Genomic DNA, 26,748 nt, shown 5'->3' on the forward strand with positions numbered 1-26,748 from the left:
ACCCCCTCCATCTGCCCAGGTTGTGGACGGCCACCCAGCCTTCACTGTCCACAGGATACTGGCCTCCAGACGACGTGGTCGTGGTTATCAGTACCTTGTGGATTGGGAGGGTTACGGTCCCGGGGACCGCTCCTGGGTTTCTTGTTTGTTTATTTTAGATCCGGCTCTTATTACTGCCTTTGAAGCCTCCTTGACCGGACGGCCGCCAGGGGGCGTCCGTTTAAGTGCTGTCATACTTTTAGGTCTAGGTACAGGTCTGGTTTCCTCCCTCTCTCTCCTCAGCAGGGTGTGATGGGCAGGTGCACCACATCTGAGCTGATTACAGCCTTTCATAAGGAGCTGGAACCAGGAGGAGGGTGTCAGTTCATTAGCGCTTCTGCGTGGTGCAGACCAACTCCTTGCCTTGCCCCTTTGTCTCCTTGTGAACCAGACCTAACTGTGAGTCTTGTTTCTTCCTCCTAGTACCCTGGATCCAAGCCTAAGACACACCTCACCAAGCCAACAGAACCCTGGACTTTTCTATAAGACACTCCAAGCCAACCAACCGGGAAGCCTTGAAGGACCTCGGACCATTTCTCTGCTTAGCCCTCCTGCCTGTGCTCACCTGCCTGTCCACCCTCCAACATACCAACAGGAGAGCACCACCCGGACCTGTACCTTTAACCTGGACCTCTGGACACCACCCTCCCAAGACCAAACCCAAGCCTCCTCAGTGAGTTCATATGTTCTTCACTATTCCCAGCAGTCCTTCTTGTTATTCATCAGTTTCCCCATCTCCTCCAGCAGAGCCCGGAAAACCCGAACCAGCCGACACAGTTTCCTGTTCAAACCACAAATTGTCAAAAAACGCTTTAACTAAACTGTGTGCCTCCGTAGTTGCTCTCATTCAGAGACTCTCTTCTTTAAACATGACAGAAACAGACTATCATGCTGAATTAATAATGCCAGACAGGATAATAATTAATAATATATTTTGATTCAAACGCCTTTCAAAACACTCAAAGACAGCAGCATCATCATAATTAGTCTTATTGTGACATCACTGGAGGTCCTGAACAAACTGTTTTAACTTGTTTTTCACGATCTGTCCTCAGACTTCAGAAATGTCTTCTGGCAGCAACCTGCGATCTGAGGATCAGTTTCTGTGCTCCATCTGTCTGGATGTGTTCACTGATCCAGTCACTACACCATGTGGACACAACTTCTGCCAAACCTGCATCACTCAGCACTGGGAGGTTAATGTTCCCTACATATGTCCCCTGTGCAAAGAGCTTTTCACCTTTAGACCTCAGCTGGGAGTCAACACCTTCATCAGAGAGATGGTTGCTCAGTTCAGACATGAAGCTCAGCAAAAAGCCAGCAGCAGCAACTCGGCTGCTAAACCAGGAGAAGTTCCCTGTGACGTCTGCACAGGAACCAAGCTGAAGGCCCTGAAGTCCTGCCTGGTGTGTCTGCTCTCCTACTGTCAGACTCACCTGGAGCCTCATCTGACCACTCCACGTCTGAAGAAACATCAGCTGATGGAGCCTGTGGAGAACCTGGAGGACAGGATGTGTCTGCAGCACGATAAACCTCTGGAGCTGTTCTGTAGGACCGACCAGACATGTGTCTGCTTACTCTGTCCTGTTCGAGACCACAAGAACCACGAGTTTGTTCCTCTGAGAGAAGAATCTGAAGGAAAGAAGGCAGAGCTGAAGAAGACCGAGGCTGAAGTTCAGAAGATGATCCAGAGCAGACGAGTGAAGATCCAGGAGATCAAAGAGTCGGTGAAGATCAGTAAAGATGCTGCAGACAGAGAGAAAGCAGAAGGTGTTCAGGTCTTCACTGCTCTGAAGGAGGCTGCTGAGAGAGGCCTGGAGGAGCTCATCAAGGAGATCCAAGACAAACAGAAAACTGCAGAGAAACAGGCTGAAGACTTCATCAAAGATCTGGAGCAGGAAATCTCTGAGCTGATGAAGAGGAGCTCTGAGGTGAAGCAGCTCTCACAGTCTGAAGACCACCTCCACCTCCTCCAAAGCTTCTCCTCCCTGAAAGCTGCTCCACCCACCAAGAACTGGACAGAGATCAGAGTTCATCCTCCATCATATGAGGGGACTGTGGTGAGAGCTGCTGCTCAGCTGCTGAAGAAGATGAGGAAGCTGTTGGAGCTGAAGAGGGTCCAGCAGTATGCAGTGGATGTGACTCTGGATCCTGATACAGCTCAACCTAAACTCATCCTGTCTGATGATGGAAAACAGGTGAAACATGGAGATGTAGGGAAGAAGCTTCCAGACAACCCAGAGAGATTTTCTCAGTGTTCGTGTGTTTTAGGACAGCAGAGTTTCTCTTCAGGCAGATTTTACTTTGAGGTTCAGGTTAAAGGAAAAACTGACTGGACTTTAGGAGTGGCCAGAGAGTCCATCAACAGGAAGGGAAAAATCACAGCAAGTCCTCAGAAAGGTATCTGGACTGTTGTGCTGAGAAACAGAAATGAGTACAAAGCTGGTGCTGAACCTCCAGTCTGTCTCCATCTCCAGCCTGGTCCTGAGAAGGTGGGGGTGTTTGTGGATTATGAGGAGGGTCTGGTCTCCTTTTATGATGTAGATGCTGCAGCTCTGATCTACTCCTTTACCGGCTGCTGCTTCACTGAGAAGCTCTACCCATTATTCAGTCCCTGTAATAATGATGGAGGTGAAAACTCTGCTCCTCTGATCATTTGTCCTGTTATTCAGGCTGATTGTTACTCTGAGGAATCTTAATCAAAATCAGAACCAGAGTCAGAACCAGAACCAGATGAAGCGCCATGAACAAAGAACATGTGGGTGAAGAACCTCCAGTCTAAGTAACTCTTTAAGGGAAGCCTGGAGGTCTATTTCACAAAACTAAGATAGACGATTAAGCCGGGAGTTTTTAGATATTCTGTCTGAATTAATTCTGGACTCGTTTTCACAAAAGCAGTGACACATCAGTTACCATGGCGATATATTCTGCTCCACACCAGGCTAACAGGTTTAGTTTATCCTGGTACCTTCTCTGTTCTCTGTTCAGTCATTGGTCAAACTGATCAGAAACCAGTGAGTTTTGTCACCCATTATGTTTTCTCATCTGAATGTTTCGTTTTTTTCCATCAGCCTGCATTAAAATACCACTGATCCACATTGGTATTCAGTCAAGTACTATAATTATTTTAACTAGGGCTGGGCAACGATATATTTAATATTAAAATATTTAATCGCGATTAATCGCATAATTTGCCTGATTAATCGCCCTGATTAATCGCATTGTATTTACAAACTCCAAGAATGAATTCAAAAGTAGTGTAAAGAGCACTTTTATTTTAATGTTCTGCTGCCATATGAACAAAAGTGTTGTAACATTTGTAGCACTTATCAGTAACACTTATTTAGTGTAAAGCTCAACTTAAACATGTAAAACAAAAAATAGCAATAATAATAAATTAAAGCTTATTGCCACTGACAGGGAATTCTCTTTGTGAGGAAAAAATCTACTAAAAACAGGCAATTTCTGAGGTAACAGCAGGGAGCAGCATTACCATTTTATGTTCAATACCAAAGTTTAACTTGGCAGTGGTTACAACTAACTTGTTTCTGTCATATTCCATGCTGGAAGAACTTTAAACTGAAATGCTTGCTAACTCGATATGCTTGCGTTGCTTGCGTTTATTTGACGTTAACACGCGTTTTTTTTGTTGTTGCTTTCTCGCGTGCATATAGTAAATGGCAGGGAAAAACAGGCAAAAATACATGGATACTTTGAAACGAGAAGCGACTTCTCCGCTCCGCACAAAACTTGTTCCGTTCGCCAACTCACCGCCTCGCCTAAGCAAATTCCTGCGGGAAACACCGCCTTCCGCATGTCGGGTTTGTTTTTTTCCGGCCAGCACCTTTCTTACTCTGAATCCGAGGTTTGGCTGACAGCGAGGTTATTGGCGCATTATCGCCACCTACTGTTCTGATTCAAACCCCTACACCGCAGCAACAGACCTTCACAAAATAAAAGCATGTGAGCAACATGCGTTAACGCGCGTTAAAGAAAATATCGCCGTTAATAGTCTAATGAGTTAACGCGAAATTAACGTGTTAACTTGCCCAGCCCTAATTTTAACATTATGTTGGTAAATCTAAAATCCTAAAATCTATTAACATTTGTTAACTTTATTATTATCCATGTGGGGATTATTATTGTTCTGCTGTGTTTTTAAAGAGTTGTTCTGAGTTTGACAGAAAAGGCCTTTAATAGACTATTGCTGGTGTTGAGGGAATTAGAATAGCTGGTGAAGAAGCAAAGGTGTTGTCAATAAAGTCCACGAAGTTCTGTGCTTCAGTTCCTTATCAGCCTCCATTAAAATGTTTTGCCTGTTTGTTTATTGATTGGAGCTCATCCATTGTAGCATCAGTGAATCTGTGATCGACCTCATGGTCTTTTGTAGACAGCCAGGAACGTGCATTTAGCTAGATTACTACACCTGGCTTGATTTAGTCACATTTCCTGAGCCTGGATTGAGCTTTGTGGAACAAATAAAGTTGAGACGCATTGATCACAAAAGTTCAAGCCTGGTTTTAGAACTAATCCTGGATTTCCAAATTCAGCTTCTTTTAAATAGGCTCCTGCTGGCGGAGTGGTGATCTTGGAAAAGTCTCCAGCAGGAACTCGTTCTTCTTCTCTGAAACTTTTGCTTCTCTTTGATAAAGTAAAACTTGGATTTAGGTGAAATACAGCCATGTTAATTTACGTTCTGCCCTCAGGATGAGAGAAGATTAAAAACTGTAGTTTTTAGACTATAGCACCACATCTTGGTCTTAATGCCAAATCGCGGTCAGATGGAAGTTTCTGTGGATTATTCTTGCATCAAGTCAAAGACTCAATGAAACTTGCTGGATTTCTTTAGATAGAAAAACTTTGAACCAATCAGTCTGGATGATTTGATAGAATTGACTTTGGAAAGATCCTTGAGATGATGAGTTTAAATTGGTGCTTTGTAAATAAAATGAACTGAATTATGTCTTTGGACATGATTTGCACCGAAGTTTGTCTGTCATGTTTAATTGTTTTATTGGATGCATGATGAGATGCTGTAATTTTAGTGTTTAATAATGTTCAAGTCTGGATATTTCTGACCATCTCAGCATTATTCTTCTAAAAAATGACTTTTAGAAAACCTGGAGTTTAGATAAAGACACAGAATGAATTAAACTGGGAGCTGAGTGTGATTCAACAACCTGAGAATGACAGATGTTCATACTGTAGTAAATTGGAGAATTTAAGTTTTTAAGCGCCTTGGTGGCAGGAAAAAGAATGCAATTCAATTCAATTTTATTTATGTAGCGCCAATTCATGAAACATGTCATCTCAAGGCACTTTACAAAGTCAAGTTCAATCATATTATACAGATTGGGTCAGATTATACAGATTGGTCAAAAATGTCCTATATAAGGAAACCAGTTGATTGCATCAAAGTCCCGACAAGCAGCATTCACTCCTGGGGAAGTGTAGAGCCACAGGGAGAGTCGTCTGCATTGTACATGGCTTTGCTGCAATCCCTCATACTGAGCAAGCATGAAGCGACAGTGGGAAGAAAAAACACCCATTAACGGGAAAAAAAACCTCCGGCAGAACCGGGCTCAGTATGAACGGTCATCTGCCTCGACCGACTGGGGTTACAGAAGACAGAACAGAGACACAACAAGAGAGACAAAAAAGCACAGAAGCACACATTGATCCAGTAATCTGTTCTACATTAGATGGTAGTAGCGGGTGAGCCGTCTTCTCTGGATGATGTCACAGTTAACAGAACGCCAGACCAGGTGTACCTACTATGAAGAAAAAGAGAGAGAGCAAAAAGTTAAAAGCTGAAATGACGACAGTCATTTCAATGTAATACAACGCAAAACTGGAGAACAGTAGAAATCAGTAAAGTGACAAAATAAGACCCTGATGTCCTCCAGCAGCCTAAGCCTATCACAGCACAACTATAGAGGTAGCTCAGGGTAACATGAGCCACTCTGACTAGAAGCTTTGTCACAAAGGAAAGTTTTAAGATTAGTCTTAAAAGTAGACGGGGTGTCTGACTCACGGACCAAAACTGGGAGTTGGTTCCACAGGAGAGGAGCCTGATAGCTAAAGGATCTGCCTCCCATTCTACTTTTAGAGACTCTAGGAACCACCAGCAGACCTGCAGTCTGAGAGCGAAGTGCTCTGTTAGGAACATACGGGGTAATCAGAGCTCTGATATATGATGGAGCTTGATTATTAAGGGCTTTATACGTTAGAAGAAGAATTTTAAATTCTATTCTTGATTTAACAGGAAGCCAATGAAGGGAAGCTAAAATTGGAGAAATATGATCCCTCTTGTTGATTTTCATCAGAACTCTTGCTGCAGCATTTTGGATCAGCTGAAGACTTCGAACTGCATTTTGTGGACTTCCTGATAGTAAAGAATTACAATAGTCCAGCCTTGAAGTAACAAATGCATGGACCAGTTTTTCAGCATCACTCCTGGACAGAATGTTTCTAATTTTGGCGATATTCCGGAGGTGAAAAAAGGAAACTCTGGAAACCTGTTTAATATGGGATTAATCATCCATCTACTGCCTGCCCTGTGGAGTCACAAGGGCTTGTACCTTTCTTCAGTGGCCATTGGGAAAGAGGTGGGGTTTATTCGGTGAGGCTGCATTGCTGAAGGAGGCCGATCTGACTGCTGACCTTTCAGGACCTTTGGGTTTTTTCCCCTTTTTGAAACACTTCCCAGTGGAGGATTTGGACCCAACTCAGAGTACCATCTCCTGGAGATACTGAAGACAACCCTCGTAGTAGCTAAGGGCTAGCATGTTGCTAACTGGAAGTAGCCCTGGGAAAGTTCTAGAGAGATTTGCTTTTCCAGGTTTGCTTTAAAAAGAAAGTGACATAAAACATCAGGGCCAGTTTGGACAAAATGTCTCCAAGTTCTGAGGTGTAAATCTTTCATTTTTTGCCCTGTCTTATTACTCATAAACCACTCAGTACAACCTCCTGAATAATATTTGTGAAAATCAGCCCTCAACAACAATCTTAAAGATCTGAAGTTTGCAGAAAGGTGTCTCTATTATTTTGGCCACTTTGCATCATAGACATTAAATGGGAGAATCCTGCAGCCGCTGTGGGTGCTGTGATTGACAAATGCAGCTGAAACTCACAACGTTTCTTCCCCTTTATGTTCTTAAAGTTTCCTGTGAATTTCCTTTTTCTACCTCCTACTTATTGAAAGGTACAAGGATTTCAAGTTTGCAGCAAAGACATGCAGAAATGGAAGTGTGCCTGACCCCGCAGCTGAGACTAGGAAAGTCTGATTTGGACATGCTTGGTATGCTGTGAAGGGCCTGATCAAATGATTAAAACTGGAATGTGGATCTGTTTAGCTTGTGAGAAGACAAGTGCAGATATGATGAGAGTGTATGCAGCCCCTCTGACATGATTCAGTCATGTACTCGGTGAGGGCCGCGGCTATTAGAAGTGCGTTCCTGGGCGGGTTCTTCAGACACGCCTGCAGCCGACATGAGAGGGTGGACTCCGTTCTTTACTAAAATAGGGCTTTAGGATAAAGCTGTATGTGTGTCGCCCCTTGGAATTCCAATTGTAATTAAAAATATATATGTGTATATTTCAAGTTTTGTCTCTGATAATTGTTTTCTTCCTTTGCTGCCAAATCTACGAACTGGGTGAGGCGGGCCTTAGTGAATGAGACAGGAACAACTAGAGGCTACCTCGTCACTGGATCCCTGCTCTGATTGGCCAATCTATTCTCTGTGCAGGATCTCCTCTCTGCAGAACCCCCGGTTTCAGTAGCTTGTTGTCCATCAGTATTTATTATGCCAAACTGTGTTTTAACTAGTTTCATCTGCCTGATTTCTTTTTTATATCTTTATCCACCTTGATTTAACCTTGTGAACCCCAGATAGTATTTTAGATAAACTTGGATGCTTGTGGGTGATTTTCATGAACCTGGTACAGTAATGTATATTATTTTAAGTTCTACAGGGGTTTACCCCCAAGCCTGACACAAGCTGACCCCGACCGACCCAACTGGCTCTGGTCACACCATGCGAGGCAGGCCCCTGCTAAATTTCATCAGAAATGTTCTAGTTTCCTAGAACATTTCATTTTTTCAGCTGTCCAGAACCTTGGAGCCTGTTGGGTTTAAAAGCATTTAATTAATAAATTAATGAATGAGAAAACACTGGAAGAGAAACTGATTTGATTTTTCAGATATTTTTCTTCTAACTGACAAAGGAACCGACCGGACAGTTTTCCTCATGGAAACTATTTCCTTAAGTCACTTTAGACGATTGCTGCTGGGCTTTGGTTCTAGATTTAGAGATGATGAGGGAATGTTGACCCGACCCAGTGGACTCCTGAAGGACTCAGATGATGCATGGAAGGTGTCTTCTGTGTCGTGTCAGCTGGGCTGGTTTCTGAACTTTCCTCTGAACCAACCAGACTCTCGGTTCTGATCCCAGCCTGAATGGTTCTGGTGCCGCTCCGGCTGGGACCGGGAATCTCCCTCATCCAGTCAGCGAAGCCTGGCTGTGATTCCCTCTGAGGCCGTGTTAGCAGGACAGCAGCAGCTTCGGGTCAGTCTCTGTATCACTGTGTTTGAAATGCAGTTCTGACCCGACACATCAGCACCGACGGGTCCTGTGAGAGGCAGCAACCCGGAGGAGAGCGCAGCGACCCGAGTCCTGACCGCATCCAGCCAGCAGCTGAATGAAACCATCAGCGTGTGAAGCTTCAGTGGAGCTTCAGGCTGGATCATGTCCTCTGGGCTCAGGATGCTGCAGAACATCTATGTGGTCAGGAACGTCTCCATGCAGGCTCTCCAGGACCAGCTGGAGGTGAAGGAACATCAGGAGACACCCTGCCCCCCCCCCCCCCCCCCCCCCCCCCCCCGTCAGCAGCAGGTTGCTGCGGGGAGCTGACAGTGTTTGTGCAACTTGAAGAGGTTTGCTGTGCCGCGCCACGTTGATGTATGGCCCCGGAAGCTGGAGGCAGATGATGTGAGCAGCAGGAGGAGGCTGGATGGATGAGGATGCGCCTCGCTGACGGTAGCCATGGTAACAGGAGGAGGAGGAGGAGGTGCTGCAGGTTTTTATGAAGGTTTGAAGGCCTCTCCAGGGAATGTGAGCCGCTGGCTGGTTTGATGTTGCACTGAGGGAACATCTGGCAATATTAATGCTCCTGACATTAAAGAGAGCGTGGACTGAAGCTGGGCTGTGTGGCTCTTTAATGTGACGTGGGCTTTGTTCTGAGTCCTGAAGGTGTTATTAATATGGGATGTTGGGAGAAACTGCAAGTGACTGAAGCTGATTGAAAGGAGAAAGAGTGAATGTGAGAGGAGGAGGATGTCTGAAATGTTTCGCCTGGCCTCCTTCCTGCTCGGCCCAGTTCTCCTCTTCATGTCTGCTTCATGGAGAAGATCACATCAAACTGTGGACGCCTGATGAGCCTTCAGACTCATCAAAGAGGCGTTTCTCCGTTCTATGGCTCTGGTTCTGATGTTGGATCTGGAGGACTCTCCTCTCCCATAATGCTTCAGGCCTTCCCTGTTTCCTTTGGTTTGTTGTCGCTGTTTGCTTTGATGGCCTCCAGTTTACATCCGCTGTAAAACGCTTTATAAATCCTTTACTGGTCTGAGGCTGTGTGGATTTATAAGAAGCAGCAGGCGCCGCCCTTCATCTGTGGAGCTTCATCTCCTTCTGCTGATTCACTTCCTCCAAGCTGGAGATCCTTCAGGCATTGAGGACAGGAGAAGATGTCCTCCCATCATCAAGCTGCTCTGCAGCACCAACCAGCGCTGTGTGTGAAAATGCAGGAAGTCAGAAAGTTCTGGACCGTTCAGAACCAGAACCCAGTGAAATGGGACCTGAAGCACTGACAGGCTGTGAGGAGCAGCACGAGAATCAAAGAGTGAAATATTTACACCCTGGACACCAGACCAGGTCCAGGCATCCCAAACATCAGTCTTCCTGGAGGAGAAGTTCATGTGGACAGACCCATCTGACAGCCTGGTCCTTTCTGAGGAACCCTATTGACCTTCTATGATAAACTTGGACAAAGTTAGGAACATGGACAACCAGCACCTTCAGCAGATGCTTTCATCGGTGAGGAACAGTCTTCATGAGAAGGTTCTGTCAGCAGTGATGTTCTTCTACTAGGCTGAGGACAGCGAGGAGGACGAAGGATGTGAATCTGATGAGACAGGAGATGAAGAAGTGATGGACCTCTGACCCACAGGAGCTCTGCTTTGTCTGCATGGACTGATGTTCAGCAGAGGAAGGTCAACCTTCTGCTGGTGGACATGTTCTTCTCACCACACGCTTCCATGTGATGGCTGCAGAACTTCTGTGAGCCCAGGTCCAGCCTCTCTCCATCCAGTCTGACGGAGCTTCAGCTATTTTGTGAATTACAAATGCATGCCACACTTTTCAGATTGTTATTCATGAAAGCTGTTAAATGGTGGTCTTCCTCCCTCTTCATCATGACGCCGGTGGGAAGCCTCAGAAGGTCTGGATTGTGTTCCTCAGAGCTCCAGCAGGGCGGCGCCACAGAGCAGAAGACCTGTTCATGCTGATGAGCAGAAGCTGAGGTTCCTGCTGGTTTAGATGAACTTGGTGGGGTCTCCAGACCCAGAGATCCATCAGAGAAGATCCCGGGGGCCGTTTAATGGATGACTGAGCTCCTTCACACAAATGTCCCCCTGTCTGCTGCTGAATCCGTCTCCTCAGGGACACTTTCATTTGAAAAGTTAACAAAGACAAAATGTCAGAGCCTGAGGACTCAGCCTGTCTCTGTTGATCACCGTCAGAATAAAGACGTGGAGGCAGCAGCAGAGGCCGGGCTCATACCTGCCTCTGCTAGGACGCCTTAAATTAGTTTCCATTGACACCTGCTATCTGTCAGCAGATTGGAGCGAGGACCTCATCAGGTGGAAAGACGGATGCTGTGGAGCCAAATAAGTGGGAGCAGAGCAATAAGTCCCAGCTTTCATTGTCCGGTCGCTGCGTTGTGTTCCTGCTGATGATGTCGCCTTTCAGCTCTGAAGCGCCTTCGATGGTGTCACGATAAACCGTCTGGCTCCATTCTCCTTTTTTAATTGCCTCGCCGGCGGGTCAAGCTTATCTCAAATGAAATGTTCAAATACTGAAATATTTGTCATCACGTTTTTCTGTTGGAAATGAAAGATAAGATGCAGAGGTGGAGAAAAAGTGTGAAAGGCCAGAATCAGCACTTTCTCAGCACTGATTCACACTGGAAGCTTTTTATTGTCAGCTTTGGCCTGTGAGACAGAGCGGACCTCCTAACTGTGTGTTCAAGCATCTGATTACATATCGATGTCTCTGAATCAGCAGCATGTGAGCCACTCAGTGGAAAACTTCCCCCGCTTTCACTAATTCAAGAGGAAAAACCTGAACTGCCGTCGCTCCTTTAATCGGTGTCGGTTTTAAATTGCATCTTTAGACTCTTTGTCACCAAAAACAACTTATTCCCATTTCTTTCATTTGGTTTCTCAATGAAAAAAAAAACAGTTTGACAGACAGAAAATAGCTTTTTCTGAAGGTCATCATTGGCTGAAGCATGTTGAAAATCCAATTAATATCTGAAATATTTTTCCCTGGCAAAGACGTTCCTCCTCCAGGCTTAGCATCAGAAGCTGGTCCTGACACAGAGAATGCTGACTCAGCGAGGCTCAACGATCCTCCAGGAAGGAAATGGTGATAGAAACCAGTGGCGTGAAAAGTTAAGTGGGCCCAAAAACTATTAGCAGCAACTAACTTTTTATGATGCATACAACATGACTTTGATCAATGGCCAATTAAACTGATAAATTAGCATAAACCAACACACTAGAAAATCCATTTTATATAAGCTAAATGTAATTAAATTTTTATTGTTCATTTATTGAACAGAAAAGATTCACATCCATCCTTCAATGATCGAACAAGGACAACCAACACTAGATTAATATTTGCTTTTAGTTTCCATTTTCTTATTTTATTTTACTCCAACTGTTTTTTTTACTTGCTTTTATTCTGTTTTTATTTTCTGACATTTTAATCATGTAAAGCACTTTGCATTGTCCTTCTACTGAAATAAATCTGCCTAGATGGTCTCACTCTATCCAGCAGAACGTAAACGCAACGTCTGCATTTCCAGCGTTCTGATTGGACGATCAGAGCGTGGGGCCGTAGGATTTGTTTCCCACTATGTCTGCTGAGCGCGTACTGAGCATGCTCAGTGAGATTTCAGATGTTCATTATTTAAACAGACGGTGGTGGACCGACTCCGATATTAAAGAGCCTGAGGAGGATTTAGCTGCTGGCAGACTTAGATAAATAGACACAAAAGTTTCTAACAGAATTTTATTGCTAAGGGAATTGTTTCTGTTTGTTTTTTTTACAATATTACTCTATAAAGAACGATCATGTCTGACCGATTATTGTGAACATGGAGCTCCACAGCGACGTCTCATGGGGCTCCACTGACCCACAGACGTTACTGGTGTGGAAGTATTTCATGGAATTGATCCAGTCACACATTGTTTTAGCAAACTCACACACCGAAGCAACACCAACTTTAGTGACCTCCGATCGGCGTGACCGGGTGTCATTACCGCCAGCGTGAATAACAATCTTACTGTATTTACGCTTATCCTTAGCCAGCAGTTTTAGGTAAGATTCTATGTCGCCCGTTCTGGCCCCTGGCAGGCATTTAACTATGGTCCCTGGTGTCTCTAGTGCCACGTTTCTGACTATGGAGCTGCCAATTATCAGGGTCAGCTTCTCAGCGGTTGTGTCGCTGAGTGGGGAAAGTCAGGAAGGAGAGAAATACTTCTGTGTTTGAATCTGTGTTTTGCTGCTGGAGTTGGTGGAGTGACCAGCAAGGAGTTCAGCGCTGAAACCTGTAATCATCCTCTGCCACGTGAATTAGAGTCGATTAAAGTGTTAAAAAGTCCACCTTCATCCTTAGAAGGTGTTTATTTAAAGCAGGGGTAACCAACACGGTGCCTGCAGGAACCATATCTGGCAACTTGTTCAAAAAATAACACAATCCAGGGAGCTGCATCTAAAATGCTATTTTATTCAGTTGCTCTCCCTTTTTAATCATACTTGTGTTTAGATAGATTTAAAACGGTTTATACTGCGTAACATTAAGGTGAGCTTGGAAAGGTTGGCGGTCCCTGATTTAAAGTGTGCATCTGCAGGGGAACCGGTCTGGGTCCGGTGACGAACAGTACCGTCAGCCTGGCGGGCCCCAGCCCAACGGTACCATGGGGGAAACCTTGTTAGAGGTCCCAGACCGTTAGGTGGGGGGGGGGGGGGTTCCAGGATGAGGACAGTCAGTTTTAAAGCTTCTGTTTTGTCCTGCTACATTTTATCTCAATTCTTCTGACCAGGAACACTTTCTAAACCCAGAGAGATTTCTGCTGGTTTCTTCATGTGTTTAATATTTGTCTCCCTTTCTTTCTCCAGAACAGCTTCCTGGACTGATTTGCTTTGACTTCACCACATTCAGGGATTTCTTGGGTTGCTGCCGACTGCTGGATCTAATGTTCAGAGCTGAGAAAACCTGCTGCATCGACTGACTGATTTAGTTACATTGCTGCTTCAGCACACCTGAATCAAACGTTCCAGCCAATAGCAGGATGGCAGGATTTGAAGGCACGCTTAGAGGTAAATTCAGCCTTTAGCCAGTTAACTCAGGTGTGCTGGAGCAACGTCTGTGAGTGTGGGAGGCTTTCCAGCATTTCCTGAGCCAGGTTGGTTCATCAGTGCTGTAGATTTTCTGCTATTGATTGTGCTCCGTGAAAAACGGGCCTCTCTGGACCCGGAATGGAGTCGTTCTGGGTTTGATAGCAGCTCATAAATCTCAGTTCTCCATAGAAATCTCAGATTGGGCCAAAGAAGCCAGACGGGATGTTCAGGTTCAGCCAAAAGACGGCGAAGCTGCAGGGAAGGAGGTTTAAGACACGTGTTCCAGGAAAACATGTAAGAAAAATAACAAATGTTTTATTTCATGTTAATACATTCTTAGACAACACCACAGAATAGTTGCATGAGTGGCCAAATGTAAATCTCTCCCACAACATTGGCACAGAAGCAGCAAGGGCAACAGGAAAATACCAAGTACAAACAGTAGAAAACACACATGCTTCCTTTTTTAAATATATATACTCAACTTTTTCTGTTTCCCAGAACTTCTCCAGGAAAATAAGAACCCAATCTAAACCACATTCTGCAGAAAGGATCAGGAGAACCAACAACAAAGGAACAGGAACCAAAGAAAAGAACATTACATTTCAGAGCAGACATGTGGAATCAGCTGAGCTGTGACAACTTCATTATTTTCATCTTTTGTCTGATCCAGTTTCAACATCGAACATTTCAGGCATGCATTGACAGTCTCCACAGCAGCAGTCCATGAAATCAGCAGGTTATTCAGGGACGCTCCCTTTAAAACGTTATCGGCCACCACACACTGGGGGAGTCCCTGTGTGGGACAACAGCGCTCCATCATGTGGCCATTTCAATAAAACCTTAGATTCCTTTTGGCTTTGTGGATTTTCACCCAGTCAGGTGATTAAAATCATGATTCTAGGTTCTGAAAACAACTAATGTACGAACAGAAAGGAGACAATCAGGGGTTTGTACCAGTAAGCAGGTTCAACATGTTCAGGTCACCTTCTGGCTATCTGCTTCAGCTAACCTTAGAAATTCAACCTATCTAAGCTGGTTCCGAGTCAAACTGGGTTTTCTGGTTCTGGACGAGTGCAAATCCATGTAAAACGCACCGAGCATCAGAAGACCAATCATAAACTGCCTGGACCTTAGAGAGTGAAGGAGAAAACCCAAACGTATGATCTCAGAGGGTTCCTATGAGGATCTATGAAGGCGATGGATGGAGGACTCCACCTGCTGCACCTTCAACAGGTGAGGAGGTCCAGGGGTCAGAAGCTCAGCCAGAGAAACATCTCCAACATGGAGGAGATTTGAACGGAGGTCCTGAAGAAGCTTCCTGCCGCTGGGCGCTGGATCTGCTCCTTCATGGTGATATTTTAGTGAACCTAGGAGCTTCCCCAGCTGTCCATAGAAAGTACACCAGGGTGGGTGTTAGGGTAAAGTAACGGGAGTTATTTCTGCAGAGGATAGGACCTGTCCTGGGCTGAGGTCTGGGCAGAAGCTTAGGTTGACTCAGGAGTTTGAGGGTCTCTACTCTAGAAGCTGCTGTGCTCCCCAGGTGGAGACCTCCAGCAGACGGTGAGCGGCTAATTAAAATTAGCATCTCCATGTCTGCGGCTGTATTCCCAGTCAATCACTGAGCGTCAATCAGCCGTGGGCTGAGGACCTGCTGCTGCTTAACGAGGAGCTCAGCTCTGCTGGGTTTCTTGTTAGATGGTTTGTGGCACAAAGGAGACTAAGAACTGAGCTAAAAGGCAAAGCTACACCGATCAACCAGCTGAAGCATGGTCCAAGCTGCTGGCAGTGACTGAAGGAAGGAGGAACCTGATGTGGATTGGTGCGTCTGGATTTCAGCCACATTCAGATGTTTGGGTCAGGATCTGGGATGAGCAGCACAAAGTCATGAAGCCTCAGGTCAGCTGCTGCTGCTGGTCTCATGCTATGGGGAACATTCTCTGCACTGTTTAAGCTCATTGGTCCCATCTGAGCATCACTTAGACCCAACATCTCCACCCATTTAGGACCACAGTGGACCATCTCCTGATGGTCTCACAGTCACCAGATCTACGGAGGGAAATCTGTCTTTTACTATTCAATCAAGAAAGTCACTTCAATAAAAAAATAATTTGTGATTAAAACTATTATTCAATTAAATAAAAAGTAATTTCAATAAAAAATCTTTGCGCTAAATGAACCAGAGCTTCCTGACATGCTCAAAACGTTTCAGTTTTGTAAAAATAAAATCTCTTAAAAAGTGATTTAAAAATAAAAAACACAGATTTAGTAAATAAAGACAAAAATAATAATAATTGCAGTTGATGATGAAGAAATCTTTTGATAGAAAAGACATTTTGTTTCTTTGAATAATTTTTTTCTATCTCAAATCTTTTTTTTTTTTTTTTTTTTGGTTGAATAACAAAAATACAAATTTCCCTCCTTCAGGTCCATCAGACCAGCGGCAGGATGCAGAAGGTTCTCCTCATTAATGTTCCGCAGACGTCATGGCTAGGTGGAACATTATGAGGAGAAATGGTTGATTTACCAGAAGACTTCAAAGTAAATGTTTTGTTCACGTAAAAATGTTTTAACTGAGAACAAATTTATAAAAGTGACAATTTATTATCATGAGATTGGAAACAGTGTGGAGGCTCCTGGAAAAGCTTCAAGAGGCAATGGAGGGATGATGATGGAGGGATGATGATGGAGGGATGATGATGATGGAGGGATGATGATGATGATGATGGAGGGGTGGAGGGATGGATGGTGGTTAAAGAAGGTCAGGTGATTGAGGAAAGGCAGACAGAGAGCATCAGAGGAGAAACATCAGGATGAGCGTCAGACTCTGACATGATGAAGATGAGGTGAAGGTTGGATGTTGGGAGATGTCTCCTCCCTCATTGGTCCAGGGTTGGCAGCAGAAGAGCTGATGCTGGGTCATGGGTCTGGTGGAGGAGAAGGTTGCAGAGGGTTGATCAGAAGTGCTGAGGTCAGGATGAGATGGAGATGGGATGACCCCTAAAGATGATGTCACACCATGATCCTGATTGGTCGGAGCTGCAGAGCGCAGACAGATTAGGTCTCAGCAGCATCCGCTGTTTAAGACATCATAGAGAACACAGAGCTGCAGAGGATCATGCAAACATGTGACACCAGTGTTAACAGGAGAGCATGAGACTAAACCCGCTGACCTGGTCAGAACCTCCAGATGATGCATCTACACCTTTAACTCCAGTCAGAAGCAACAAGCTTCATGCTATGAAGCCCAGAGCTGAACCAGCGTTTCCTGCTAGGACACTGACCCTGCTGCATAGTACAGACTTCTGCCTTCGTCCACGTTTCTCTGCTCTCCTGAGCTCACTTAGATCTGACTAAACATGCAGAACAGGCACATTGATAGCGTTCCACAGACATCATCACCTCTGCGATCCATCACAGAAAAACACAAAGAGCCACAGACGGAGACGGACATGGAGGAGGGAACAGCATGAAACACAAGCTGCAAATCAGACAGGATGGGACGCACACAGACGACTTTACGCCGGGCCTGCAGGGTCCTCACGTCTCTGACGTCCTCCCGCTACCCTGCAAAGCCTTCTGGGACGTGTAGTCCCCACAGTCGGAGCACGAGCATGACGCTGCCAACCAAATCAAACATGCACCATCGATAATTACATGAAGATGTGCAGACAGGGGCGCTGTGGTGGGGGGGCTCAGGGTGCCGCTCAGCCACAGACCGGCTGGCAGCATCTCATCTCAGCCTGCAGGGGGCAGCGCGACTAGAGCGCTCAGGTGAGAGCATGGCTTCAATAAAACACAAAGAAAAGAAGGACGTGTTCATCTGAGATGTGAGAATCCTGTGAGCCTCAGAAAGAGCAGAACTGAAGTCCACAGATGGTGAGCAGGGTCAGAAACAGGAGCAGTCTGCAGCTCCACGGCTTCCATCCTCAGCCCATCACACGTTTCATCTCCACCCCCTGGGTCCAGAGGAACATGCCACCAGGCTGAAGATCCAGAACATCGCTGGTGGAACACATGAGAACAAAAACTGTAACCTTCCTCCCCGGGGCTGAAAATGACCGGCCAGGAGAGCAGCCATCTCTGCAGCGAGCCTTCAGGTGGAGGGATGGAGTTAGATCACCACGTCGTTGTAGCTCACGTACTTGGTCTTCGCTGCTGGACCTGTGGAACAGGAGAAGGCCATGAACACCAGACTAAACCTTCAGAGCTCTTTAATCCTGATGGCTTCAGCTGGAAGACAAACTCCACAGCTGGGGGACAAAATGTGAAAACCAGAAACAACAGCCTGAAACGAGCCGTCTGCTGCAGCAGCTTCAGCTTCAGGTGGAGCTTCAGCAGCGCACATGTGGACGTCCAGACCTTCTAGGAGGTGAAGACCTCTGCTGCCCACAGCCTGCTTCAGATCATCTGTCAGAAGTATTCTGGAGGTTTAACATTGCTCCATTCCTCCATCATTGAGGATGAGAACCGGCTGTTGGCCCTGGTGTGAACGCAGCTGCAGCTGCAGCGCTCCCAGCATGCAGACATCAGCCACACGCAGATCAACATCTTCTCTTCTTCAGTAAAATCACAGACTGGCACATTTCTGGTTCCCTGACATCATAGCTGGCTCCTCAGGGCTCATCAGCCGGGGCTGCTTTCAGAAAACAGCGCTCTCTAGCGCCACCTGGAGGTACAGTCTGAGCAGCTGGTGTCCAGACGCTGGACTGCAGCCCTGACTGAGTCTAAGCCTGGAGCCTCTGGACCACCACATCTTCTAGATCCTCTGCATGTGAAGCTTTGAGGGCAGCAGGACATGACGCTGCTGCTGCATCAGATTCACAGCTTCTAGTGTCAGGATGTGAAAACTGCAGCCAGATTACAGCAGCTGCTGATTTTAACTTCCCTCCCAGCAGCTGAGCCGTACAGAACAAACGTCTCACACGGTGGAGACAGAAGTCCCTGATCAGAACCTGGTGTCTAACATGGAGTGACTGTAGAAATGTGGTTTAGAGCCCTGCAGATGTTCTCCTGGTGATGATACACGCACGTCTGTTTTTAAACCTTTCTGTGTAAAATGGCCCCATTGACACATTTTATTGCCTTTTTAACGCCGTTTATAATTTATTGAGACAATCTATAGCTAATCCATCCCATAATTCACCTCCTGCTGATTCCTGAGTCCGCTTTGCTGTTTCTGTCCAGCTTCTGAACAGTAGGATCTAAGCTGGGCGTTCAGGATGTTTGATGTTTATTTGGGTCTTAAATAGAACCGGCCCAGCTGTGGAGGAAGGAACCAGACTGAGGTGGAACCGCAGAACCATGCAGCATGCAAAGTGAGTCAGAACCGCAGATCAGAGCGGCCGGTTCTGCTCTCAGACGGGAGACTGGCTCAATGATGAAGAGCTTCAAGTGAAAAGCTGAGAGGACCAGGAGATGAAGGTCAGACATCTCTCAGCCATGCTGGCTGATGGAGGCAGAGGCAGCATCAGCATCAGGATCAGGATCAGCATCAGGATCAGCATCCCTCAGTGAACGTTGTCAGATGAAACAGAAATGGTTCTGAAGGCTGAAACAGAACCTGATGTCTGAGGCACTAAAATAATAACTGATCCCTGAGATGCTCCCAGACTGAAGGCCTCCTTCATCCCTTCCTGCTGAGCACTCAGATTCTGCAGGAGACACGCTGGCTGCTGGAGAATCGGCTGTAGCAGCAGAGAGGATGAGGATGGCGAGGGAAGAAGGGATGAAGGTCTCTGAGGAGGATGGAGGCGTCAGGGAGGAGTGATGGGAGTGAGGAGGAGGCCAGGAGATCAGACCATGTGAGGGAGATTTTAGTCCAGAGGAGAGCTGGACTGAGGAGAGAGAGGCTCTGCTGGCCTTCAGGTCAGAACATCTAACACCATCAGGGCGGTACCAGGACATCGGCTCAGTCCACCAGGGAACCGGTGGAACCGGTGGAACCGGTGCTGACCAGGAAATAAACTTCAGTCCAACTCAGCTCATCCTGACGATGTTTAGAAACTCTTATTATCCAGGTTTGTTCACAGCTAATAGCAAATTAAAGAAGCTCCTGGTCCAGAACCAGCTGCTGGACGGAACCAAGCAGGGTGGAGGCAGCATCATGCTGTGGGCCTGTGTCACACCGAAGCTGCTGCTAAATTCTCCAGTTTTAGCTCCGTTGGAACGGCTTCTCCAACAGAACAATGAGCTACAGCCAGGATGGAAAGTGCTGAAACAGCAGATTTGACCTGAGCCGCGGCCGTAGACAACGGCAGAACCTGAGCGGTCCGGTTGCAGCTAAGATTTTTATGTTTTTATGTTTCTGCTGCTGGATGGACACAAACTGATTTCTTTATCTTCTGGGTTCCTATTTATTGTCCCTTTGGGTTTTAGTTGTACTAGACGTTCTTCCAGAACCTGAATGTGGGCTGTCCTGGATTCCCTGACCGCGAGCGTTCCCTGAACACGTCTCCATCCTAGAACCAGAGGGATGAGGGACCTTCAGCTGCACGCTCTGGTGCCGTAAAGCCTGAGGTGGGGGGGGGGGGGGGGGGGGGGGCGGAGCTGCAGTTAAAGCTCCAGAGGACATCTGTAAATCTGCCACTCCAGCAGCCCAACAAGCTTCTCCTCATGTAAAAGTTATGAGTCGCTTAGGAAGATGTTTAGCATTCGCTCCACACAGGCCTCCTCCTCCTCCTCCTCCTCCTCCTCCTCTTCCTCCTCCTCCTCCTCCTCCTCCTCCTCCTCCTCCTCCTCCTCCAGGAGGAAATGGACCAAGGTCAGGACAGCACGGCACGAGCAGCAGAGTCATGGGCTCTTACCTGTGATGAATAATGAAATTAGCCTGTCAGGGGAGAAAACAGCAGTCGGTGAGTTGTTCTCTACAGGGAACCCTGCAGCTGATGTGCTCACACAGTTTAATCCCTTTGGTTCCCTCTGGTTCCCTTTGGTTCTGCAGCTCCTCCCTTACAGAACCTCTGTTACGGTTCCTGTTCCTGAATTTTATGGATCACTGGAGCATCATGTGTTTTATTTCCTGTGATGTGACGTCTTCACACTGTAAACGGTTCTGATCCACCACACGGATCCGTTCTTTAACACAAAGCCTTTAAAATGAATGCTGAGTAATTCTAGGTTCTCTGACAGCTGAGCAGAACCTCAGTTTGGACCTTTTAGACCAGGCATCCATCCAGAGACAACATGGTTAAGATGTGATGGTTCCTGGTTAATTAGAGACCAGTTCTGCTGGATCAAGGCGGTGGAAGCGTCATTTATGGACCGGCCTGTGGTTCCTCCAGTGGACCTGCTGTTACGGGCCAGAACCAGCGGTACCTGTTGGTAACCAGCATCCAGACCTGGTTCAGGACTGCTTCCTGCTGGGTTATCAGGTCCAGGATGTGTATGGTGGTCTAGAAGGGTCAAAATGCTGCAGCTCTGTGCCACGCTGAGGACTATAGACTAGCAGATGTTCTGGTGCAGCTGTGATCTAGTCCAGCAAAGAAATCCACTGCAGCCTTCCACAGCAGCACATGGTTGGACATAACGATCTGCTCGGTTCTGTTTCTGGTGATTCCAGGAACCGTTTACACTTTGCTACATTCTGTAAGTTCTCTGAGGAACCGTACCCCCCCCCCCCCCCCCCCCCCCCCCCACATGCAGCTCCGCGGTGTTCTGTCTCTACTCACTGTTGGGCTCCACGTTTTCACACAGCTCCGTCTTGGCCTCTCCGTTGGGCCGGTCGCTGACTTTGTGGGAGAGCCGGGACGACATGGTGGCGGCGGTGACCACGGCCTTGAAGGACCGTTTCCTCTTCTGCACGTTGAGCTCAGGGTGGAAGATGATGACGTAGACCTTGGGCATGTAGAGCAGGCCCAGGGCGACGGAGGCGCTCAGGTTCATGGAGATGGTGAGGGTGGTGGTCTGGATGTAGAGCTGAGGAGGACAAAGCACAGGATCAGGATCACACACACATTACAGAGGCTATCAGACAATGTCCCACTTTTATGAGTCCCTTTAACGGCCTCAGTCAGCGTTCCTGATGTCAGACGCATAAGAGCAGCTGAGGAACCAGGTGAACACGGACAGAACCAGCGCAGACACAGAACTAACCTCTCCACTGGTTTTATGAGCAGGTGAAGGATCTGTTTCTCTCGTCCTGTGTGTTCCTGACCCTCAGCCGCAGCAGCTGGCTCAGACGCTCCATTAATGTTTAATGCTGTGTGTATATTGGCACTGCATCCAAGCTGTGGCCCGCTGAACCCAATCGAGCGCCGGTACCGGTCTGAGATGAATGCATAAAGAGGTCCATAACGGGCTCCTCAGTGTGGCTTTCACAGAGTGCAGCCCACTGTCTTTATGTGTTATGGCCCCGCTGTCACAGTCTGATGTATGCCATTTATAGCCGGGGGGGGGGGGGGGGGGGGGGCTCTCACTGTTAAAAACATGGCTCTGGAGGAGCAGAGCTCTAAAAAACTATTTTTTCAGCACCATCTCAGGTCCAGCTTATACTCATTCAGATCTAATTACATCTAACATCACTTTCTAACTCATCATGATCAGAGGAATCATTTAGAAACAGATGCAAGGTTTACTTTAGTCTGATTTTATGAAGGAAGCCTTTGGAAACCTCTGAGCAGCAAACTCTTACAATTTGCATTAATTACTCTGATGTTCAACAATGGTCCAATAATAAAAGTCTCAAAGTTTCAAAACTTATATTCTTGTTTCTTTTTGCCCCTTATTGGTCTCAGCAGGTAGAATTTAGTTTTAAAACAACGAATGTCAAAAGGGACACTTATTCAAGCAAAAAAAAAAAAAAAATAGATCAGAAAAGAAGCTGTGAAAAGTATTCACCCCCTTACAGACTTCCTGAATCTTTGTTTTTTTGACAACGTTGTGATTACTTTTCATGCAGGATTAGGTTGGTCTGGAAAGATGTTTTTTCCTTAATAAATAAAATCATAATTTGAAAACTGCATTATCTTTGTCTCATATGAAATTTGCCAGATGAAGTAAACAGAAAATGTGAGACTAGAAGAAATCTGTGAGGGGGAAAATACTTAACCTAAACTATGACTTTGAACTGGATAAATTGGGATGAAATATACTTTCAATGGAATGGATGGATGGAAGGATTGACAGCATGGGATTAATTTCCACTGTTATGCTGATGACACTCAGCTATATTTATCCATAAATCCTGATGAATCCAATCAGTTACTTCGACTGCAGTCATGTCTTGATGACATCAAAAGCTGGATGACTTTAAATTTCCTGCATCTAAATTCTGACAAGACAGAAGTTGTAATCTTTGGGCCAGAGTCTTCAAAAAATAAACTTCTTAATCAATCACTTAATCTGGATGGCATTAACTTGGCCTCTGGTAATAAAGTTAAAAATCTTGGTGTTGTTTTCGACCAAGACATGTCATTTAAATCCCATATTAAACAGGTTTCCAGAGTTTCCTTTTTTCACCTCAGGAATATCACCAAAATTAGAAACATTCTGTCCAGGAGTGATGCTGAAAAACTAGTCCATGCATTTGTTACTTCAAGGCTGGACTATTGTAATTCTTTACTATCAGGAAGTCCACAAAATGCAGTTCGAAGCCTTCAGCTGATCCAAAATGCTGCAGCAAGAGTTCTGATGAAAATCAACCAGAGGGATCATATTTCTCCAATTTTAGCTTCCCTTCATTGGCTTCCTGTTAAATCAAGAATAGAATTTAAAATTCTCCTTCTAACGTATAAAGCCCTTAATAATCAAGCTCCATCATATATCAGAGCTCTGATTACCCCGTATGTTCCTAACAGAGCACTTCGCTCTCAGACTGCAGGTCTGCTGGTGGTTCCTAGAGTCTCTAAAAGTAGAATGGGAGGCAGATCCTTTAGCTAACAGGCTCCTCTCCTGTGGAACCAACTCCCAGTTTTGGTCCATGCGGCAGACACCCCGTCTACTTTTAAGACTAATCTTAAAACTTTCCTTTGTGACAAAGCTTCTAGTCAGAGTGGCTCATGTTACCCTGAGCTACCTCTATAGTTATGCTGCTATAGGCTTAGACTGCTGGAGGACATCAGGCTCTATTTCTCTCTCTGCTGAGTTCTCCTACTGCTCTCCAATCTGCATTGTTTGTTGGTATTTCAGCTTTTAACTTTTTAACTTTTTGTTCTCTGTCATTTTTCTCTTCATAGAAGGTACACCTGGTCTGGTGTTCTGTTAGCTGTGACAGATGACTGTCCACTGTGGCTCTACGCTCTTTCAGGAGGAGTGAATGTTCCATCCAAAGCTGGCGAGCTTCTTCAGAAACAGACGGCTGCATCCTTGGTGCATGAAGCAGCGTTATCACAGACCCTTCCTCCTAGTAGCTGGTAGACTTCAGAAACAACGTTCCCAACAGACAAGTCCTCACATCCCTCCTATTGCTCTATTATTGTAAATAGTCTGATGGTGTTCAAAAGCACAAACATACAGTAGCCACGCATTTTGTAATTTAGTTTTTACTCTTTTTATTTTTTGTGTGAGTCTGTCTGCTTCCATTTGCCTTTTTCTTTGCTGTTGGTACACCTGAAATTCCCCTGGAGGGAAAATCTAGTTTTTCTATTCTATAGTATTATATTCTATTGTATTGTATTCTATTTTATTCTTTAAAAGTAGAAGCATATCTTCCTGACGGAGCCAAGAATTACAATTTAGAAGATGAAAACATGTTCAACCATCTGCCACGGTCCAGTTTCTCTGTGCGTGCGTCTGGAGAGGAACCCAGACTGGGTCTGATGTCTGCCGTCAGATTAGAGCAGCGGGAGCGCGATACGGATCAGTGACGGAACCAGAGCAGAACGATGAGATGACACGTCAGATAGAGCAGGAACAGCAACTGGTTATTACCGGGATTCAGGCACCTCTTCCCTTCATGTGTGAGAGACAGCAGCAGAAGCATCGTTACAGGATGGAAAACTGTAAGTGATCCTAATCCCTGAGCGTCGGTAAGGAGATAAGCAGACACAGATCCTCCTGATCGGACTGCAGGCTGGTTTCAGGCTGGAGGTGGAGCTCAGGTTAATGCTATAGTTAGTAATCCTGTTCATAAACACTTTTTGTTACATCGTTCTCTGTGGGAGCTGCAGGTCTGTAGAAACTATAACCATATATATATTTATATATATATATATATATATAAAACAATCTCTGCCGTCTGGTCCAAAGGGCATGGCTTTGGTAAAGTTTTGTTCCTTCTCTCACCCATAGATGTTATATACTTACTCTCTCTGCCCCTGAAGTTCCAGGTATCATCTTATCTACTGATTATCCCACATGCCATCATTCTGATGCGCTCACGTAACACTTGAGTTCTCATGGCCTCAGATAATGGACTTGTGTCTGTACTTGTCCTGTTAGATCTCAGTGCTGCGTTTGATACAGTTGATCACAATATTCTCCTACAAAGACTTGAACATACTGTAGGGATTAAGGGGAAAGCATTAGGCTGGTTTAAATCTTATCTGTCAGACAGATTCCAGTTTGTTCATGTTAATAATAAATCTTCCTCAAACTCTAGGGTCACCTGTGGAGTACCACAGGGTTCAGTCCTTGGACCAATTCTATTTACTATATATATGCTTCCGATAGGCAAAATTATCAGACAGCATGGGATTAATTTCCACTGTTATGCTGATGACACTCAGCTATATTTATCCATAAATCCTGATGAATCCAATCAGTTACTTCGACTGCAGTCATGTCTTGATGACATCAAAAGCTGGATGACTTTAAATTTCCTTCATTTATATTCTGACAAGAAGAAGTTGTAATCTTTGGGCCAGTCCTCAAAAAATAAAGTTCTTAATCAATCACTTAATCTGGATGGCATTAACTTGGCCTCTGGTAATAAAGTTAAAAATCTTGGTGTTATTTTTGACCAAGACATGTCATTTAAATCCCATATTAAACAGGTTTCCAGAGTTTCCTTTTTTCACCTCCGGAATATCGCCAAAATTAGAAACATTCTGTCCAGGAGTGATGCTGAAAAACTGGTCCATGCATTTGTTACTTCAAGGCTGGACTATTGTAATTCTTTACTATCAGGAAGTCCACAAAATGCAGTTCAAAGCCTTCAGCTGATCCAAAATGCTGCAGCAAGAGTTCTGATGAAAATCAACCAGAGGGATCATATTTCTCCAATTTTAGCTTCCCTTCATTGGCTTCCTGTTAAATCAAGAATAGAATTTAAAATCAAGTGTTTACAAACCTGCTAAGGGTTCCACAGGTTCTTGATCTGACCAATGATCCTTTACACAAATTAAATACTTATACCTCAACAAAAATGTTATCTTATTGTGAAAAATATTACTGGGAAATACATTTTTATTTCATAAAAATAGATCATTTTATAAGCATTCAGTTATTTCTCAATTTCACTGTCACTTATTTATATCTTATTTATTTAATTAGATAATTATTTCACAATGTTTTATTTATTAATTACATTTTGAGCACTTTGGTGTCCCATAGTATCAGTAAAGTTGATGCTTTATTTGATTGGACTCCATTAAATCCTTAAAGCTTTATCAGGCCACAGAATTCTGATGCGATGGTTCTGACGTGTCAGTCTGTGTTTAACGTCTCATGGACCTGGAATCCTTTTTACTTTCACTAGAGCAATGCCCCTGGTCTAGTTCTGGGTTTCTGATTTATTATCCACAGATTTCATCAGATGAGTTGATCTAGTTCATCAAAGCTTCGATCTGCAGCAGAGGACTTAGAGCGGATGGTTGGTGATCATTCTGATCAATTATTAAACCATAAATTATACATGAATTATACATTGTTGCCCTGCGACAGACTGGCTGTTTTTAAAGAAAGAGTTTAGATTCGTGTATCTTTAATATTTGTAGAATAATTTGTTGGGTTTGAGCGTTTAAGGTCTAAGTGTGAAAGGTGGTCTGAGACGCTGCAGGTGAATGAGGAGATAAAGGAAAGTTTCATCGTTACGGCAGCAGGAAGAGAACGTGGGAGGAAACGCTGTAAATATGAGAGCTTCTGC

At 45.2% G+C, this 26,748-nt stretch overlaps 2 protein-coding genes across 3 annotated transcripts in view; one reads left to right on the forward strand and one right to left on the reverse strand.

Moving 5' to 3' along the window:
- The first annotated feature begins 443 nt into the window (after positions 1-443).
- Positions 444-2,912, forward strand: LOC105930864 (E3 ubiquitin-protein ligase TRIM21). Its single transcript, XM_036151736.1, has 2 exons — positions 444-712; positions 1,095-2,912. Exon 2 carries the CDS (start codon positions 1,104-1,106, stop codon positions 2,736-2,738), a length of 1,635 nt encoding a protein of 544 aa, XP_036007629.1. The 5' UTR covers positions 444-712; positions 1,095-1,103; the 3' UTR covers positions 2,739-2,912.
- A 13,176-nt stretch (positions 2,913-16,088) lies between these two features.
- The window catches only part of LOC105921885 (metabotropic glutamate receptor 7), an 84,807-nt gene continuing 74,147 nt past the window's right edge, over positions 16,089-26,748 (reverse strand). The window contains exons 9-11 of one of the 2 annotated variants that reach the window (XM_036151704.1): positions 21,395-21,641; positions 20,531-20,553; positions 16,089-17,888 (exon numbers count right to left, since the gene is read on the reverse strand). In XM_036151704.1, coding sequence (XP_036007597.1) covers positions 20,549-20,553; positions 21,395-21,641 — 252 coding nt within the window. In that variant the 3' untranslated portion in view covers positions 16,089-17,888; positions 20,531-20,548. The remainder of the gene's footprint in view (positions 17,889-20,530; positions 20,554-21,394; positions 21,642-26,748) is intronic. The other variant, XM_036151703.1, reaches the window with a different exon arrangement.

The sequence above is a fragment of the Fundulus heteroclitus genome, chromosome 20 (assembly GCF_011125445.2).
Source record: "Fundulus heteroclitus isolate FHET01 chromosome 20, MU-UCD_Fhet_4.1, whole genome shotgun sequence".
NCBI classification, from domain to species: Eukaryota; Metazoa; Chordata; class Actinopteri; order Cyprinodontiformes; family Fundulidae; genus Fundulus; species Fundulus heteroclitus.